The sequence below is a fragment of the Aquila chrysaetos genome, chromosome 3 (genome assembly GCF_900496995.4).
Source record: "Aquila chrysaetos chrysaetos chromosome 3, bAquChr1.4, whole genome shotgun sequence".
NCBI classification, from domain to species: Eukaryota; Metazoa; Chordata; class Aves; order Accipitriformes; family Accipitridae; genus Aquila; species Aquila chrysaetos.
The window spans coordinates 30205427-30226670 of NC_044006.1; the positions used below are offsets into that span (position 1 = coordinate 30205427).

At 38.6% G+C, this 21244-nt stretch overlaps 1 protein-coding gene across 4 annotated transcripts in view; it reads right to left on the reverse strand.

The window, feature by feature from the left end:
* The window catches only part of POU6F2 (POU class 6 homeobox 2), a 316623-nt gene that overhangs the window by 167505 nt on the left and 127874 nt on the right, over positions 1-21244 (reverse strand). For all 4 annotated transcript variants that reach the window (XM_030009371.1, XM_030009370.1, XM_030009372.1 and 1 more), the window contains exons 3-4: positions 13793-13884; positions 12610-12838 (exon numbers count right to left, since the gene is read on the reverse strand). In XM_030009371.1, coding sequence (XP_029865231.1) covers positions 12610-12838; positions 13793-13884 — 321 coding nt within the window. The remainder of the gene's footprint in view (positions 1-12609; positions 12839-13792; positions 13885-21244) is intronic.

The following is a 21244-nucleotide window of genomic DNA, read 5'->3' on the forward strand; positions in this document are numbered from 1 at the left end:
CTAGCTTGGGGGTGATGGAGAGGGTGTCACTTTAAATAAGGCTGAGTGCTCATGACAATTGAAAGTAGTCCTGCGTTAAGTGGGGCTCTTTCTCATAATGCAGTATGTCAGTGCTGACCACTGAAATGGGGGAAGGGAAAGGCTCTTGAGCAGTCTCTGTAAATAGGGTCTTGCCAAACCATTTGCAGGTTATAGTCAGCCAAACCTTGAGGGTCTTCACATAGGGTTTTTTAAAACCCAAACTCCCAAATGTCAATGGGGTCTCAAGCATCACATCTAATGTGAATCTGCCTCACTAAAACTGAGAGTAGAGGGCCTCCAGATTTGGCTCTGTGCTGGCATACCACAATCACCACTTAGAGCTGACCACTTATAACAATGATGTAGAATTACTTCAGATATGAAGAGGTGTGGGAAAAATGTTTACTTTGCTTCCTGATTTAGAGAAAACCCATCATCTAAGAAGGAAGCTATTCACAACAGTGAAGTCTCCAAAACCACATCTATTAATAGTCACTGGAATCTTTATGGAGTAGGGATTACTGTGAAGACAACCTGTCTGGTCCTCTAAAGACTTTTAAAGTTAACTACTTTAACTAAATAAACAAGTAGTTGGTTGAGTTATCTGACCAACCATTAAAAGGCCCACAAAAATATTCAACGTGGGAGATGCCGGTGAGTTGGTTCAATTGAGTAACTAGCTTACTTTTATTCTTTTTTCCATTTGGGCTGGCCAGCTAAGGGCAGGAAGGCTGTGCTTTTGGGGGTTTACCTCACTTGTCTTTTTGTTCCATCAACAATGGATTGGCAAATGCCTCTAATGATCAAGAGGTGAGCAACCAAAGAGGAATCCCAATTACAGCGGCCAGAAAGCATGCTAGACACTTGAGCGTCTTGCCATTAACTAGATCCTCTACCTCTTTACACTACTTTGTGAAATTCTTCTCAGGAGGAGTTTCTATTCCACAGCCTACCGGATAGAGGCTCCTGCATGAGGGAGCTAGCTGAAGCTTAAAAGGGGCAGTAGGAGTACATGCGCATGCTCACAGGTACAAGGTGGGATGTGAAAAAGAAAATATCTGGAGGCATATTAGAAAGCAAAGGCAAGCAACACGACACTTGGAAAGCCTATGTTTCCACTGTGAATCACACACTAGCAAATACAGATCAGAACTTCAGATTTAGATGTCTACATGCCCATTTCAATGCCTATCAATAAATGTATATACACACAACTTTCAGGCATTCCATTTTCAGCATTTTGACTGCAATTACTAAACAGAACATTACAGCTGCTGGTGGCTAAAATCAGAGGTGCCAAGTTAAATTTAACTCTGCAGGTGCTGATGGCAGAGAGTTAGTTATTACATAAGCTGCACAACCCTGCAACCTGGGCACTCTGCTCTAACAGAAGACTCTACCTAAATTACATTGCTCTGAATCATCAGCAATGAGGGTTTGTTTTCATTGCATGTACAGCAGTCACAAATTACTTCTTCCTGAAGCACTAATACAAGTTTAAGGCTACGTCAACACAGCAAGTGATTTGTTGCAGTATGAGAGAATGCCTAGATGGAGGCAGTTGGTTCCAAGTCCTTTCTTTCCCTCTACTTGCAGTTGAGGGCTTTTACTTTGGACTGTATTTACTCTGGTTTCTTGCACTGAATGTATGGGTCTTGAAGCTGTCCAAAGGGCCAGCTGTTGGTTTGGGCCTTTGTGTCTCCACTTGGCTCTGGAATGCAGTTGGTGTGCACCTGGAGTGGAGTTTCTAGTTTAGTTTCCCCCAAAAGAAATCCGGTCTGTGCACGCCAAACTAACATGAGGCAAATTGTGAAAACAGAGGGACTCATTTCAAGTCTGCTCTACTTCTCTAAACCAAAATACTTCGGTAGATGCAGCCTGCTATACAGTAAGATTTATTTTATGAGCAATGGCTTACCTCCTGCCTTCCTACACCACTTCAATGAAAACTTTTCCCTTATTAATACCAGTAAATTTAGGTTTCTCAGCCCCGGTTTCTAATCTCCACCATGCCATTTATGAAATGATCAGATCAGGAGACAAAGAGAATGCAAGTGGAATGTGACTGCGTATAAATTACTCTGTATTGGAAATCTCATCCCATTCTGTTATTTACTTTTCTCCAAGTAAGATAATTATATTTGTATAGGTATAGGTATAGATATAGATATAGATTAGATGTTACATTACAAAGCCACAAGGGTTCCTGATCTTGTTAACATGATGGTTGTCATAGTTTGTTTTGTTTTGCATGAGCAAGAGCTCATTACTGAGAACCCTTGTCATTTACATCGACTTGTGTCTTCTTAATGGAGCATTTCTGAAATGAACAGCAGGACATATACATTTCAGTTCAAACTGTACCTTGGACTCTTGCTCCCACTGAAGTCAATGGGGCTTCAGGACAAAGGAAGCTTTATAGCTTGCGTTTTTACTCGCACGCCCTAGTCTCTTGTTCAGTGTGCTTTTAAGGAAGGCCAACAGTGATTTTCAAATCATTTTGCTTTCAGGCATTATTTCAGCTGGTCTATTTGGCTACCTTCTGTAGGAGGTTACTTGCACACTTACACTCTCCTCAGCTCAAAAGATGCTATAGTTCTTTGTATTCCTTCCAGTGCAGTAGGCTGCCGTGATGCAAATATACAAGCCTTACCCTGTCTCAGTTAGCCAGAATGGGTATAGTTTGCTGTGCAGAAGAGGTGAACTAAAAACAAGTTTCACTGCTGGGGAGGGTAATAGCAGCACTGCTTTTGCATCAATCCCCTGCCAGGCAATCCATAGACTGACACTGATGGTTGCTCTGGAGGGAGTCACTTACCCTCGAAGCTAGAGGTAAGATGCCAGATAAGCAGTAGCCTGTAAAAAGGGATTAAAAGAAGAGAGAAAACCAGGGGGAAAGATTAAGATAATTTACCCCTGTATATTGTATCCATCATAAATCCCATTGTCAGTATCTATTGTTCAAGTACCTGACAAACTTCTGTTTCTATCCCCTCCATAAAAGCCTCCATCATATGGAAAGTTGAGTACCTTTCATGGTTTTATAATAAACTGGAAGTGAGTAACAGTGCGATATCAAAGGAAATAAAACTCCAGTTGCTATTGCTGCTGGGGTTGCCTTCTGAATGTGGCTTATACAATATTTCATCTGTGCTGACACCTTTCACTCTCAATTATTTGGCTGCTGTCAAAACAAATCAATCATATTATAGCACTGTGTCTTCACGTTACCATTCCATTGCAAGTTAGCTGCATTAGCTTTGAAATATATGGAAGTATAAAATTTATCTTTATTATTTATTTAATACAACTTTTCCCCTTGTGAATTATCTCACAAACATAGCAACCTCAAATTATCTGATGTCAAACGTTGAATATATATAAATACCACTAAGAAATTTTAACATCATGGCACTCATGGGAACATAAATGCATAAAGATACACTTGATAAGTCTTATACCTACAACCAATGATATTCTTCTGACAAATGGAACAAATAGTATATGTTTTTAATTTTGGTTGCAACTGGCCAAGGTGCTCATATTAGATAAATGTAATTTCATAAGACATAACTTTGAACTACCACTCCTGCTAAAGCAGAGTAAAACAAAGATTTAAAGAACTGATTTTGTTACCAGTAAAATGAACAGGGCGGGGGGGGGGGGAGCTGGGACTGAATATTTTTTAAAGATGCTAGTGCTGGGAGGGGAACAGTCTTCCTTTACAGTTCACAAGCATTGATTTGGGAAAGGAAAGCTAAAATCTCAAATAGAGGATCTGAAAGTGATTGCTTTGTTCGGATTGGTAGACTTACAGTTTTCAGAGAACACATACAAAATTTGTTCTTGAGAGGTTTTATCCTTTTAAAAATAAACAAAATAAAAGAAACAACTTTCAGGTTGCCAATAAGTGAATTTCCTGAAAATGTACTACTATAATTTCCTTGCTTTTTAGACAGGATTCATGTCCTGTTACAACTGCATCTTCTAAAATACAGAAGCCCAATATACTGGGAAAATTACAACAGGTTTATCACCTCCAGACATTTACCTCTTCTTCATTTATTACTGCTGATGTAATGGGAAATCAGCTACACAGTACAAAATACATTCAGGAATATCTGGGTTGTGATTAACTTTAAAAAAACAAGCTGAAATTTAAAGGATGGACAGAAACAGTGCTTGATGAGGAACTGGACAAGAGACTGAAATGGGATCTGAGAAACAGAAAGGGAAAGATGTTCAAGGATCAGATTATTTAAATCCAAAGCATCAGCATTGACTTGAATAGAATTAATCATGGAAGTGAGATGAGAAACTTGTCTTTATGCTAAAGATTTATTTTTAACATTGCCTAATTTATCATAACAAAACACAACTAAGTAAAAGAAAAGTCTGTAAGATATGTCAAATCTACAGCTGATTAAGTTTAAAAGCAATATTCATGTTAAAATAAATAAGCAAAAAACCCTATAAAAGGCCATAGTCTAAGAACCCATATTGTATTGGATCCTACTAACCTTGGTGAAAACTTCCAATCCTTCTATGGGCTGGAAAAGGTCACCGTAGGTCCCAAATAAGGACAATTCACCTTATTATTGCAGCTACTGAAAAAGACCCCTAGCCTCTTTTAGGTCTATGAGCCAGAAAAAGACTTAAGAATTTAGGATATTTAGCAAAGATCTAGCTGCATCTGAGGAGCTCAAGGCATCTAAGAGTAGTGATTTAAGCCACTTTGTAGGAAAGCATAGTGCTAACTACCCACACATTCATTTACAGGTGGGAAAAGAGTTTCAGAAAACATGTCTGAATTGTCTGCCATCACACGGGACATCTGGGGTGGAGTGCAGAGCAGAACACCGGTGTCATGTCTGTGCTCTCTGCTACATCTGTCAGAGCAATAGGCTTGTAAAGACGAAACGTTCAAGGAATGAAAGCAGCGTCAGGGATCAGCAGCAAAATGAGACCGAGGCCTGAAGGTCTCCATGAGTACAGATTTCTACCCAAAGGACATAAAATTGCACAGAGGTCCGGGGATGAGAAAACTCAAGGAAGTTTCACTTTCATTGTTTCTGATGTCACCAGGCAGGTTCTGTTCCCATTTCTAGAGCAATCTCAGTGGCAGACAGAATTTTTTCTCAAAAAAAAAAAAAAAAGGAAAAAAAAAAGATGCTGTAAAATGTTTCAAGATGCATAAACTTTAAGATTTAAGTAAGAAAGTCGTAAGACACCTTCAGAACTTTCCATGACAATTAAAAGGGAAAAAAAAAAAAAATCTCCATAAAAAGAGTAAAAAGAGGAGGTGTATGGTTTTGTGGTACAGAACCACATAGACTTTAAAGAAATTTCATTTAAAAAATTGGCTCCCAGGCAGTTAACTTGTATGTTCCATGCATTCAAAATTCACACTATTAAAAAAGCCCGTAAACCCAGTTGGTCAATAAAGACTTTGTGGTTTTTATGAGTCCCTAAATATATATGTGCTTGATTAGAACCGCACTGGTCTGTCAGGAACACAAGTTTGTATCCAGGGAGTTTTTAAAGCATGAATCATAGGGATTTTATTAATACAAACACCATAGAAAAACAAAGGAAATTAAACCACAAAGACTATAAATGTCTGACTTAAATCCACTAAGGCAAGGAAATTAAGAATGAAGGCTGCAAATCCATCCTGGTAATCCTTCTACAACTCACTTTATTGCAGTAAAGAGTCTTGGATCAGCATATGAGTCATATATGCATATACCATATAGATGTACCTATCTATTTGCATGTGATCTACCAGTGCATGTAGCATGCACGCTACAATGCAGAGGTGAGGAACAGTGACAAACACTAGTTAGGATTTTCACCTGCATTTGAAATTTCTTGGCTTTTGTAAGATTACAGTAAGTTAAGTGCTTCACATTATTGGAATGAGTTTTCTCTACATTAATTTAAATTGTCACAGTCTAAATTCAAGAAGAAGATTAAAGGTTCCTGGAAGCAGGTGCGAAGATATACTTTAAAAGCAGCATTAAAATGCATCCATGTTCTGGTTGACAGAAATTTCATTTATAATCCTGTACGCAGAATATTCCTGCCAGGAGCAGTATCAGTCTGATTCAGGGCTGAATAAAGGGTAACACTCCAAGAAATGCCCAGGTCTTGCATACCAGTCACACCACAACTCCTAGCCTAGTGGCCATGTCTGCTAGAGGGTAGCTAACCAACAGTTTTTTGGTGGAAACTTTGGGGAGGTGCAGACTACTTGTCTTTCCTGTCTGCTTCTTGGCATACAAGTCTGGAAACTGAGACTCTTGCCAAAACTTGGCCCGCAAAGTTTAAGTAGGTGCGAACACTTTGATTTCAGAATTAATTTGATCTACATCACATCATTACTCCTCACTGATGTCATTCCATAACCATCAGTAGCGAAAAAATAGACATGTCTGAGGTCTATTTTGGGTGGAAGTCAACACAGCACACAAGCATTAAGACTACTGCATTTTAATGCCTCTGACAGTAGGCCTTTAACTTATGGGGCAGAAAATCCAAACAACAAATAGCTAACACACTGGGAGTGATCAATAAACAACTAGTAACTAATAAAGCCCTGAACCTTTCACATTCCCTCTGTGAAGGCAGCAATTTGTCACTGAACAAGATGAGCAATTAACATGGGGCCACAGCATTCCCACAGGAGAAGCCTTGTATGGTGGGGGAAAAAACAAACAAACAAACAGCCTGGTAAGGTTCTTTCTGTACTACCTTCAGAAAAGCAGTTTTTGCCCTTTGTCGCAAAAGGACATGTAAGGTCTCCCAAACAGTATGTTTCCTGGGGGACCAGAGAGAGACACAAAACATTCTACCTACCCCATCTTTAGGGATCTCTGCCTATTACTTCAGTTCCCCTACAACACAGTTTGGATGGGATACAGCTGTTAGCCTGAGGAAACCTGCTGTAGTGGCTCCTAATCCATAGGAGCTCTGTGCATGGCACATTGTGCTTAATGATGCACAAATTTCTCCTATTTCTTTCCACGTACTAAGGTAGGGAGGTTACTCTTAGGGGGTGGCTAACCCCTTCTTTGTGTAAGCAAACCCTTCACAATGACTGCATTTTGTGCAGCATTTATACAGTGATGGGGAGGTATATTTGGGTTGAGGGCTTCACAGAAATTGCTAGTCAGTGCAGCTCCTTTTCTTGGTTCTTGTCATTCTTGTTCTGGTTATGTTAGTATACTGCAGAAGTACCTGGGAATAAACTATTCCTCTAAGTGAAACATCATTTTGATTATTACTGACATTGGTGCTCATTAAAATACATAAGTGAAACACTGCCTTTCTGTAGACTCTGAAAGCTATTTCATGTTACTTGAAGGGGAATACAAATGAATAGGGACTGCATCACTTTAGTTAAAAGGGGAAATGTTCTAAAAAACTGGAATTTGGACTCTAGATGAGTAAGCAATTGAGGTTTGTAGTTTACTTCTTTTCTGTCTCTTTTTTGTTTTTCATCTCTCTCTGATTTCTGATTTTTAAGGTATGTGTACATGGAGGAATGGAGACAGAGCATGTTTACTTTGTCTGTTGCACAATTAATGATACAAATCTATGTTCAGATGAAACAAGATCTAATAAATGTAAACAATACTTTTTTTCCTTTTTGTTACTATTGTCTTTACCTAACATTCATTTTGACTGATCTCCACATAAAAAAAAAAATATTTTTTTTTTACCATCCTCTACGTCTATTGTTACCCATATCACTGCATTTTAATGGCTGTCTCCTAGCTCTCAAGATGTTTAATACATTTCCCCTTCCATTGTATTGCAGCTAAAATATGACCTGCCGCTGTTTAAATAATGTAATTTAATGATTTCACATTTTCAGCCACGCAAGGCTTCCTTTCAGCACTGAAGCCTTTCACTAATGATTTGGGGAGATAGTTTGTTCTCATTTCTTTCAGAACTCAAGATTGAGAAACTCTGACTTGGAAATAAATTACTGACATCCACTTTAGGAACAGTACAATGTGTAGTGGAAATAAAATACACAAAGTTTCAGTGCCATGAGGCTAGAATCTCCAACTTGTTGATTTCTTTCAAGTTTCAAGTGTCATTCAAGCTCCGTATCAGTGGCGGTATCTAAAATGCTGTTGTGCCATTGCTATGTGATGTAATATATTTGGGCCAACCCTTTGCAGAGAGAATCCCAAACTGTTATTCATGGTGCACAACTGGCCAGCAGTGAGCTGTAGGCACTGGAATACCTTCACATTTCCCAGTTATTTCAACATGAAATCAACAGGGTTAAAAACTATATTAAGAAAACAAGACAGAACAAACTCAGCCCCCAAAAAGGTATCTTTCTGTTCAGATATACAGAAATATTACAGTGAGACATAAAAATCAGATGGGCTTAAGGAGAGAATGTCCTTCCGTGAATAGCAGCTCCCAGGCATTACAGAATACTCCAAGATTAAGCAACTACTAGTCCCTCGGAGAGACTCTTGAAAAGAATAACTAAAATTAAAAAAAAAAGAACACACCTCCCCAAAACCTAGAGAAATCTGACCTGGCAAAGGAGATGCAGAAACTGAAACTGTTCAGCCCAGAGAAAAGTTTCCCGAAGACGGAAAGTTGAATATTGATGAACACCAGTTTGGATGATAAGAGTAAAGCTGGCAGAGTGTTTTCTGCATCAAGTCAGTAAGGACAGGCCAAGAAGCAATGGACTAAAAGCAACAGACAGGCAACACATTATCTTATAGGGTACCTGCCTCACTTTTTCCCTTCTCACAACCTCACCATTGCTATTGTGACACCTCCAAAATTTTTGTGGGTTGGGAAAGCACGGCTATGTTCCAGCTGTAAGTCTAAGAAATGGTGAGGGGAAAACAGGTGTATAAATTTCTTGGGACAACAGCTTTCTTGCATGGTCTTTAAATTTGTCTTCAATGCTTTTAGTGGGTTACAGTAAAAAGTTATGGTTGTTGATTTTATTGTTTTCTTTAAAGAACTGTTGGTGGAAAGCCCAAGTTCCATAGGTAAATATGTGTTATGTTCAGGGACTTCTGTTTACTCGAAAGCAGATGGCTCTATTCTGCCCTCTGGCATCTCAGTAAATTGTACTCTTTGCATATTCCTCGTGCATATGAAATTTCCTTAATAGAAGCCAGGGAAAACATATTTTTGTAAGTTTCACAGCAAGAATTTACACATTCACCTCCCTTCCTTCTGTTCACACACATTTGACTTATTTGCTCAGGGAACAGATATGGTATAGCAGTGTGTATGGCAAATGACACAGTGTAATGAACAGAAAATAATCAAGTATGTGTCAAGAAAATTAGTTTTGAAAGAGGCTTAGTCTAAACCTCTTTCCACTTACACGAACAGAATTCCTATTGACTTAGTGGTGGATCAGCACCATATAGAAACTGAACAATTTAACACGAATACATTTTGGGGAAAAAAATATCTTATTTATAAGTAACTGACAACTGAAGAATAAGTAATTTCACTGAATAAGTTATACTTTGTGAGTAATTTCCATAGCATTAATTGCTCCATTTTACCAATGTCTTGAATTTTTAAAGAAACTCTTGTTTTCTCATTTTAAATACTGAACTTCTGTTGTCTATGATTCCTATCACTGAATGCTCTTTTCTCTTTCCACAAGCAAGGCTTTTCATTGTTTTATCCAGTCACCCTGAGGTCTCATACTTATCACCCTGAACCAGACCCAAAAGTCCCCGAGAAGAAAATCAGTTAAACGTATATGTGGATCACACAAAATGTAGTGGGATTACTCCCTTGATCGACATTTAGTATGAATCCAAGTACTCTGCTAGATCAGAACTTTTCTGAATTCATACATTATTCAAAAAGTCTTCAGAGTGCCTTTTGAGTTACCTAGCTGGGGTAGTTCATGATGAAGAGGTTTAGAAGTTCACAGATAAGAGAAGAAAAAGAAGACAGAAGACCCAGCTCACAGAAGCTGTGGACATCTATGCTTGACTGCACTGGAAATTCAGGGACAGCAGACGTGACAACATCAGGAGTAGTGAGACAGGTTAGAGAGCAGCATGAAAACATGTCCCCCAGTCGTCTAGGTTGACCATGCCACAGTGAGACTTAAGAGAGATGGAAGTTGATGAATATGGTCTGATTTCACCCAAAGGGCAGAAATTACCAAAACTGTGTTGAAGCATAGGCTTCTATGAGTATACCTATAAAAGTGCTGGCTACAAAACAGAACACACATTCTGTGATGATCTTTCAAATAACCACAAAAAACAGGGACCAGAAGTCAATCAGGTTCAATGGAACTGATGATATCACACAGAGAAATATGTTCTCCAGAAACACAGCACTCTCACCTGACTCCTACCTACATTCACGCACACATTGTGTAGTGGGCTATATAGGAAGCAACAAAAGCTTACAACTGTGATTCAGGGCTCTTAAGAGCTATCTTGACCAAGTTACTTCATTTCCTTGTGTATCAGTTTCACTTCCAAATAATGAGGGCAGTGGCACTTGCTTAGAGGATTGGGAAGGAAGGGTAGAGAAGACGACAAACAGCAATGCAACTAAGTGAATTCATGGGTTCTGTTCCTTTCAGCTACTTTATGGAAGGTGTGATTGCATCCATAGACAAGGAACTGCACCTGATGCTCCAGCAAGTCCCTATTTGATCCCATGCTTCTATCTACCAGTAAAAATTATAGAGGAAACCTTTCCATCCGGTAAGGTCATTGCTTGCAAAATTTATTTGGCAGCAGAGTTACACCTTTTAGGTAGCAATTAGACACCCATGGCTAAACTAAAGAGCAAAGGTTGCCTGGCTTAATCCTTACCCTCCAGCTTTGCAACACAGGGTGAATAAATGACGTAAAAACTGCACGAGCTTATGTTTATTTATAATACTACATACCCAGCAACTATAACCTGGAGCACTCCAGAGTGGAAGGATACATTTTTATAATGCCTGTTTCTTCATTAAGATTTCATCATCCACCTACGCTAAAAAGCCACTTCCCCTTCACTTTGTTATATCTGCTTTTACCCGCTCCTGTTCCCGCATTATTTTTTTAATCTCCAGTTCCCTACTTTACATGCACTCTCAAATTTTAAACAAGCAAAATTTGTGCATTAGTGTGTCCTTTTCATCTATGATTTATGAATGACAGGTTCTTCGGTGCAGCTTAATGGTATGAGACAGACATTATTTTAAACATTAAAGTGAAAACCATTTACAACTATGATAAGAGAGGTCTGTTGACATTAAACTTTAAAACATGCACAAGGTAAAGGCAAGTAGCTGCTCCAACAGGTGAGAGTACTATGCGTGCGGTTTGTAAAGGAGTTTGTTCAACACACGAGCTGTCTCTTTCTTTTCTCTGTTTCACAACCTGTAGGATTTGGTGCTTCAAACAATTCATCTGGTAATGAGCAGTCACCAGAGTTTAATAACTAAAAAGTACTTAGCATGCAGTGCAGAGTATTCATTTAAAAAATTACCATTCCATTCGAGGAAAACTTTCCCTACCATTTACATCAACAATAAATAAAAATAAATAAAGTAAATTGAAAGAGCTAAAGCTTTATTTTGATATTCCTGCTCACAACTTTATAATTTTCACACTGGACAATCACTTCCTTACAATCCTTTTCCACTAAAGCTGTACAATTCTATTGTAAGATATTAGCTAATACTTATCTTGCTACACTTGGTTCAGTTCTGTTCAGCAGCAACTGCCTTCTGAGAAGCAATTAACATAATTAAGAGTAGTAAATAAATACATCTGTATTTTATATTATATGTGTTTGGATTGAGTACTATTTCTACACAGTGTTAGACACATTGATTGAACTGCAGAGAATACTAGGGAAGAACAGGGATCTTACAGAACTGCTTTTCAGTCTGATTTTAGACCACAGGGAGAATGCAGCAGATATCTTAGGGTTGAACTGTTGCAAACATGGTACAGCTCAGATAATGGGGAAGACAGAGAGATGAACTTTTTGCTTGCGACTTTGGAGTCATGTAACTCACTCAACAGCTTGGATGACGATGGCAGAACCTTATTGATAAAGCAGACCTCCTACAGCAAGAACGAGAATGCGCTGTGGGGCACTGATGGCAGCTGAGAAAACTCTGATTTTATAATGAAATGTTTTTTTTAAAAGTTATTTTCATGCAATACCGTGTTTTTAGCTGCCCCTATTCATTCAGCTACCCTAATCAGCAGTGGTGAAACAGAATACTTGTCTTCATGCTGCCATTTGAAATTTCGAAGTGAACTGTGAGTAGGCAACATTGATCACTGATGACAGAAAGGCCTAATGAATCATTCAAGTACTTTATGTTACTGACCCATAGAATCTAAGACCCAACCTCCAATCTGTTTTTATAAAAATACAAATATCCCTTAAGTATCTCTCAAGTATTCAAAAACAATCCAAGTATTAACTTTCAAGACACATCAAAAGCAACACTTACATGGAAAAAGAGATCACTCGGTTTAAAAGAGAGAGATAAAGTGAAACAAACAAGCAAAAGAACCTATTAGAAAAATGATAAACATGACTTACCTTGTAGATTTTGCAATGGCAAAGTCATGATGCCTCCTGCTGCAGCTGCTGCTACCAGCCCTTGGATGTTGGTGAGATTTGCTGTAGGTAGAGTTAGGACAAGTCCTTGTTGGCCCCCCAGCTGCCCAGCCATGTTGAAAGGAATAAGGATCGGCTGATTCAGGGCTGGAGTGCCTCCTGGCATCACCCCCGCTACTGCTGAGGCTAACTGTTGGGCTGTCAGTAATGGCTGTAACAAAACACAGAGAGCAAGCCTATTTTAGTGTGCATAACTCAGTATTACACACTTAAAACTCTTCTGGCTTGGGATCCTTTCGTTGTTCCATTATAGACATATACTGCTTCCAATATCTTAAAGCATACATTTTCACCAACACAGAAAGTTTTGACAAACTTGACAGGCTGAAGCTGTAAGCCTTACAGTCATGTAGCATGGTAGCAATCCCAGTTGAATCTAGACTGGAAAATTCATTACACATGCACTGAAGATAATTTATGAACACAAGGCGGCCTAACTCAAGTCAGCCTACAAGTACCTAAATGCCAACATTTCCCAGATTTTCCCAGTTTTATACTGATTGGTAAAAGCAGAAGACACTATAGTAACAATTACAAGAAGCTATGTGGACCAAGACTGTCCTAAGAAGTGGAAAAACATTGAATATCTTCTTAGAGTATGGTTAAACTTGGATAAAATTGTGACATCATATGGGAAATATTTCAAAATGTTATACATTTGAATGCCATACTATTATGCCTACATTTTGCTCTAAAGAAAATAGATACCTGGCATAAAAGATAATGAAATGCCTTTACTAATGCAGGAGCTGTGTGTGACAGGCAGAACTGTCAGAGCCAATAAGGTTGCATTAAAATTGTACAAGCTTTTTAATGTTAAATTATGACATGAATTTAAAAAATAACTTATATAAGAAATTCAAATAATTTAAACTCCTAAATATACAAAACTACTTAGGTTTTATTTTTGAAAAACATACAAAAAGCTAATCTTTCCAAACAAATAACTTTTAAAACATACATGATACACACATGCTCCTTTTTTTAACACTGAATGCAGCCAGAATCACATTTTCTACATTACACAGATCAAAGATGATCAATCACAGTTATTTACTTTTCATCAAATTGCACGTCTCGATTATTCAAAAGAAAAGATACTGACCTGAGGCCCAACAGGGAATGCGGGATGGGACTGACCGGGTTGGTGCTGGTCTGCTGGACTCGTGTCAGGCAGCACTGTGTTTCCTCTGGCCTCTGAAATCCACAGAGCAGATTGACTTTAATATCAAGCCTGGGGACTGCCACATTACCTTCTACTCTGATGTCACATAACATCAAGCTGAAAATGATAAGTTAAAGTGCTTTATCAATAACTCAAGCACTCAAATCACTTATCAGCTGCATAAATTATGCTAACATTCATTCAGACCAGCAAACTCATTCAAGGAGCTACTAAAATCTGACAGCAGTGAAACTGAAGCTATCATCAACCCAGCTAATGTGGGTTGCATTATACATCAATTTACATACAGTACATGAGCACTCCGCGTGTGTGGGAACTGCATTTTTTACGCTTAGGTGAGCATCAGCCATTCTAATTTCTGAAAGCAAAAATTATTTAAAAACCAATCAAGTCACATCTACTTTGTATCTTAATAAAGTATTTTCTTTTGTCAGTTACTGAAGCAGCAAAGGCTATACTATGCGCAATAGAAAGGCACCATGAAAACTGAAAACAGGTATGCTTCCAAATGACAGCTTGTTTTCTAAGTGGCATGTGGGGGGTAAGCAAAATTCTGTGAAACCAAGGATTTCCAGCATTTATTGAGATGATCAATATCCAACAATCGAACTATATGCTGGGCACTAATGACTTGCTAAGTACCGAACACAGTCCAGCCCTACAGGATTTCGCTGAAGTCAGCAATACAGATTTGAAAAGGAAAAAGAGAAAGAAAAACATCCTATCAGTTGTAAGAAAGTACCAAGATGTTTTCAAAACTACGTCCCAATCCTCCATTTCCTCTGGGTAAAGGACTTGCATTGATTCACAAAGTTTTTCAGCCCTGATGGCACGATCAGGCCCACATTTATCTTTGAAGCTGAAGAATGACAGCAAGTATCAAAAGTAGCTGCAAGAGTACTGTGGTCTCTTAAAAGGAAAACCCTGGCAACAGCATCAGGTTTCCTGGTTGGTATGATAGCTCCTGTTCTGTTAGTTTTTTCTGATGAGAGGTTGAAATTTCATCTTAAGTAAACCTTAACAAGATGCTCTTTTCCAATGTTTGTCCTATGAATAGCAAGTGCAAGAAAATTCAGAACCAGTTTATTGGCACACCCTGGCATGGTAAGGAAAAAGGATACGATTTCTGTCATACTTATAAATTTTAAAGAGGGTATTATCAGCTCATTTAAAACAAATTCTTCTATATATTCTCCAAGGGGACAGACTTATAAATAATGGAAATGTGGAAAAAAAACAAAACACCTCCCCCCCCACCCCCCCCAAACCTTCAGCACATTAAGGTACAAATAAAATTGACTGCTACATATTATTCAGTTGACTTCTATCTCTACAACAGGGTGTCAATCATAACAGCATTTTAGAATAAGATTAAACAATAAATGTGCAAAGTTATGCAGAAATCTGAAAATCTGATTAATCTGTAATATTTTTGTGTGGTCTCAAAAAGTCAGAAATGGACATTGCTTTGGGAATACTTACAAATGGTATATTGAAATATCTGATTTGGAACTAATAAAAACATACAGACTTGCTGACATTTTATAAAGTGAATTCTATAAAAATATGTTTGGCATTTTAAAGACCACTGTCATTTAATAATGAGAATAAGCTGACCTACTATAATCGGTGAGGACTCCAACAATTGCCTAATAACATGCAAAAAGAGACCCAGTCACTAAATTTTTTATGTGCAATTTACTCAACTGAGTTACTTGAAAAGAAAGAAATGTAACTAGATATGCAAGATTCAGTGAAAACTGTTTCTTTCACATGCATTACAATCCTAGTGCTGCTCCCATCCCTAAGACCAAAGACAGGTTTTCTTCAGTATGGGTTCCTCCTATAGAAAATAAAGTGCGATGTTACTAAACACACTTTTACCTTTGGTAATTTCCACATATTGTTATGGGGTTTTTTTAATCTTCTCATCACAGCTGTATGTATAAAGTGATATTAGATCAAAGGCTCAATACCAATGAATATATCACTCCCCATTAAGATCAATTCTTATAAGTCAATTTTGTTTATGTAATTTTAAGGGCTGAGAATGTTGTCTTTGTGTGTGATTTAATTAACATTAAAACAAGCTCCTGATAATCTGTCATGTCATTAAATTGTCCTATGAAAGCTTTGGGAGAAGAACAAAACTGGAGTAAAATATTCACTAGAATTAGATTTTATTGCAATTACTATAGCTTGAGCTCTCAGGAAACAAGAAGTTCTGAAGAAATATGCCTGTGCTTTAGTATTTTTTTTCCATGGTGCAGCTATCCTAAGAACCACTGTTTTCTGTTATCTGTACCCTAAGGATTTTGCAATATTTCATCTCACAAGCTATACATAGTACAAATGGGTTACACAGGACCATAAAATAAAGCCAAAATTAATTACACTCCTTTCCTTTTGCATTGCACTAATTGGAATCACTTTGGATTACATTCCTTTCGTACTGGTCACTCATCACAGATGATGTATCTTTTTATTTCAGTCCTCCAATGCTCTGCCTGTTGCTTCTAGCTCACTTTCCATACCATGCAGGCATCTCAGCAACCAGCACACACTTTCACATGCATGAATGTGGGCTTACATGGCCACCCTATATGAAATCATGCGTGCCGAAATTCTCACATTTCCTCTCAGACTCATTCTAATCTACCTGCTATAACAGCCAATCAAGAGTCAGGATTTTTTTCAAAACATGCAGGAAAATCTGCCTGCTAGGCTGGCAGTAAATAGAGCGAAGCGAGGATTTCAGGGTTAAGTTCTGTTGCATCACACACAGTGACAGCATTTGTTCCTTGCTGTACGCTATCTTCAGCAAGACGCTGTCCTGGTTTCGTCTGGGATAGAGTTAATTTTCTTTCTAGGAGCTGGTACAGTATTATGTTTTGGGTTCAGTATGGGAAGAATGTTGATAACACACTGATGTTTTCAGTTGTTGCCAAGTAGTGTTTAGACTAAGTCAAGGACTTTTCAGCTTCTCATGCCCAGCCAGCAAGAAGGCTGGAGGGGCACAAGAAGTTGGGAGGGGACACAGCCAGGACAGCTGACCCAAACTGGCCAAAGGAATATTCCATACCATGTGACATCATGCCCAGTATATAAACTGGGGGGAGTTGGCCTTGGGGGGATCACTGCTCAGAAACAAACTGGCATCGGTTGATGAGTGGTGAGCAATTGCATTGTGCATCACTTGTTTCGTATATTCCAATTCTTCTATTATTATTGTCATTTTACTATTATTATTATTATCGTTATTATTTTCTTCCTTTCTGTTCTATTAAACTGTTCTTATCTCAACCCATGAGTTTTATCTTCTTCCTTCCGATTCTCTCCCCCATCCCACTGGGTGGGGGGGAAGTGAGTGAGCAGGTGTGTGGTGCTTAGTTGCTGGCTGGGGTTAAACTACGACCGACGCACAGGTCAAAGCTCCCAAGAAGGCAAAGCCGAGCACAAAACACTGGTAGAAGGCTACTTTTCTTTTTCTGCCTTATAATGTTGACTGGGTGGATTCCACTGATTTCAGAGGATCTGAGGAGTTGGGAGAGCTCTGTGTCACAGCTTCTATTTCTGATTCACAGACTCTTTGCTACTAATTTGGAAAAATACCTTCATTAAGACCACTGCCCAAAACTGGCAGTGCACAATCCCCTGCATTGTTTTTCCCCTCTGTTTTAGTGCCTTCATTTGGGAGTTCATTAGTTCCAGATGCTGGAATGACCTCTGCAGGTAAATTATTCCCCTGTCCAAATTCCAGTCCTCGCTAATAAAAATGGCCTGTCAAAATCTAGCCTAGATTTTCCACCTGTCCTGATCCAGGCCGTTACCTCCTGTTAGGCTATCCTCCAGCACTGCCCAGCCTTCTGTCAGCGAGGGGTATGGTGGCAAGGAACCAGGACTCATAGCAGTCCCTATGGAGCTGGGGAGCTACCAGAAGCACCTCCTCTGTTCTCAACTATGCTTTGGAGAGATTGTACTCGTTACACCTCCAATTGCTCATGCACAAGGGGCAGGGAGAAGGCAGTAACAGGGCACCTACCCTGGAAAGAGAAATAATTCTCCTTAACACCGTTTGCCTAGGCAGGGAGCTAAGACTTCTCTTATAACTGAGTGCTGCCATCACAGCTTAAGTCAATGAGTTTGTTCGGTAGTACCGTATGAACAGACAGTAGTGCTGCTGCTATGGTACAGCCATGACTGTAGACAAGGATTTAATATTTAATAAGCAGCATTCATCATATGTGATTCATCATAAATTACTTATAAATTATATAATACATACACTCACCTCTCATCCCGCCAAGGGGCTAGAAGGGCATGACACAATAAAAAATTGAAGTGCACTCTAAACATTGTAAAATAACCTCTTAAAATAAAATATTATTTAAAATAAAGCTAAGTAAGACAAAGGCAACCATCTTCTCCCCTTATGAAAAAGAAAAAAAAATAAAATCCCCCAAATCAAGCGAAAAAACTTGTTGAACAATACCTGGTTTAAAAATGAGAAAACCACAAGAGAAACATCAGAAAGAAATAAAAAAAATCCACATCCCAGGGCCTCCAAGTGTCATACAAAATTCGAACTGTAAACGCACTAGTTACAACCAGGCTTTCCACAGTTTGCTTCCTTTCTGTTTCCTACACATCTTCAGCAAAACAACAGGTAATTCAGTTGTAAATGTCTTTATCTCCCAGTGCCCCACGAAGGAAAGAATGCTCTAATCCCCACTTTACAGATGAGCAACTAATGGACAGAGGGACTCGGATCTGGATTCTCAAATCAGCACCATTTAGGCACCTAGATCTCCTCAGCTGCAGTTACACTGTTCAGGAAAGCATGGGTCAAAACACGAAACTGCTCTGTGACTCCTTGGCTGCTCTAGGGCTACCAGCAGCTCTGGCAAGGTGAACCTGCATGTGCTCCTCAGCACCCTGCACTCGGATGCACTGCCCATCCCAGCAGCCCTTGTCTCACATGATGTCTCATGCTTGCAGGGAACCTGCAGCTGACTGGCAAACGCGACTATACTGAAGAACATTACAGGATATATGATGAAGTGCATTAAAGACACACATCCAGCTCTGTCCTGGACCTCCTGGTTCATCTGCAGATGTGTGTGCTTGTGCCTGCGCAAAGGCACAATGCACACTGGCGTCTCCTCTCAAACTCTGAACCAAAGCTCACTCAAAGCCAATGCTCAAACCACAGCACAGGACTAGCCTCAGCAGATGATCTGGACTTAAATAATTTCCTTGCGGTCTTCAAGAATGAATTCAGTGTGTCTCACATTTGTATCAGAACCGGGGAGGTGCTACGCCACCTCTCTTTAGTACTCAATGCTTTGAAAAACAAGCAGGATCAAATTTAATAATGCCAGATTTTCAGTAATGAAAAAACCCCATAAATCCTTCTGAGATACCCATTTAAACAAATATTTTAAATGAATCAACATTTATAAAAGAACACAGCATTTCAAGCAACAGTTCATATTAAAATCCTTAGATACAGTTCCACAATGTGACATTAAATTACTTGTATTTATCTCTCAGTAACTGTAACAATAAGAAATCAAAAGTAGACTTTTCTTACTCATTGAGCTAACCCACATTAAAGATACAGCTTTAAGAATGAAATCATTAAAGTGAAAATACTACCTGTGAGAAAAAATAGTCTTACATTTTTAAAACTAATAAATTCACAGTCTGAGCATGTAATATAGCTGCATTTAGACCATAAGCCATATTATCAGGAGAAAAAAAGATAACTTTTTTAAAGAAATTAAATAGACTGACTGATAATATTCAAATTACCAGGTATGGTGTGTGAAAGTCCATCATCTCCAATTAAAGTAACTCAGCTCTTCATTAAATGAACCCTTAATTGTCAGCAATTATACCAGAGGCAATCTTGCTGAACAAAATTTAATAACTGAAAGAAAAAGATGCAGCTGATAATGAAAAAACATAACATTCCCTCCAAACAATCCTCATTCTGCCACGAAGCATCATATTGTGGCTCTTAATTTTGCTATTTTCATTTTCCTGCTGCCTCAGAGGGTGGACACGTAGGTAGGAAGCCTTTCCAAATCACCTCATCATAAAACCTTAGTAATCAGATTGCTACACAGAATTTCACAAACACATCTAAATTTTACAATACTTGCAGGAGAGAAAATTGAGATTTTATGCTGAATCTGTTTTACATTGGTATTATCCTATGGTTATCAGAGGAGATATTCCTGTTACCTCAGCAAAGAAAATCAAGCTCAGAAATTAAATGAGAATAATGAATCATCCACTGAAAGGTATGAATTTAAGCTTGGACTTCTAATATTTAATTTTAGTAGTCAGACAGTTGTCTTCTTCCAGTCCATGACCAAGATGTGGCATACAATTCACTCATGTGGATTGTATAAAGCTAAAAAAAAGTATCAGGTTATCCCACAGATCATTAAGCAATTCACCTTTTCCTGCTGAGCTCTACTTCAGATTATAAACTTTTAATTTTTTAGCAGCAATTTCAGCCTCACAAAGAAAACCATGTAAGTAGAGATCTGGGTGTGTGCAGAATTACCAACCAGCTCCTGTTAACTCTGAAACCTAACAATGTTGCAATGTCAATACCATTATTTTACTGTTCGATCATTTTAGCACAACATACAAGTACTGTGCTTATCTTCCACAGTGTCAGATTGTCTCAACTTACTTATAACTCTCACTCTTAATTTTCCCCTACCTATGTACAAAAAGCTTCTAGTTTACCTTTGAAAATGTTTGTGGTGCGATAAGGAAATGCCATATTGATCTACCATATTGACATATATGCCAATGCAATATCCTGTACAGAAAAGCTAAAAATCCTGCATACAAAATGGACTGAATTAGACAGCAGAATGAATAGAGCAGATTTGCTTTGCTGACTGTATCATTCAGTACTTAAGTAAGTAAAACCCCACAGTTTTATACTTATCTGAAACTGCCACGCAGTTGCTACTGCAAAGCTACCAAAATCACTGCAGAGCTTGAAATCATTCTGCCAGCAGAGCACAAAAATCTCGCCTTCGCCTGGTCCCTGGGGATATTTTCTCCTAAAGGATCTTCTCCCACAAGACACATAAGGTAGCCGAAATCGCTGTGCTCATTACCCATATGCACAGAGCTTGGCTTGTATTTACGTACCTGCATCTTTCTGGATCAGGACGGATAACATTAAAACTCCATGACTGTTTATAATGAAAATCAGGTTATTAAAGTGATTCATGTTACAGAGAACTTCTCCTGGGAAACCACCAGTTATATTTACCACCAAACAAACTACCATACCAAGGCACAAAAATCACAGATAACACAAAAACCCAGCTCTCCCAA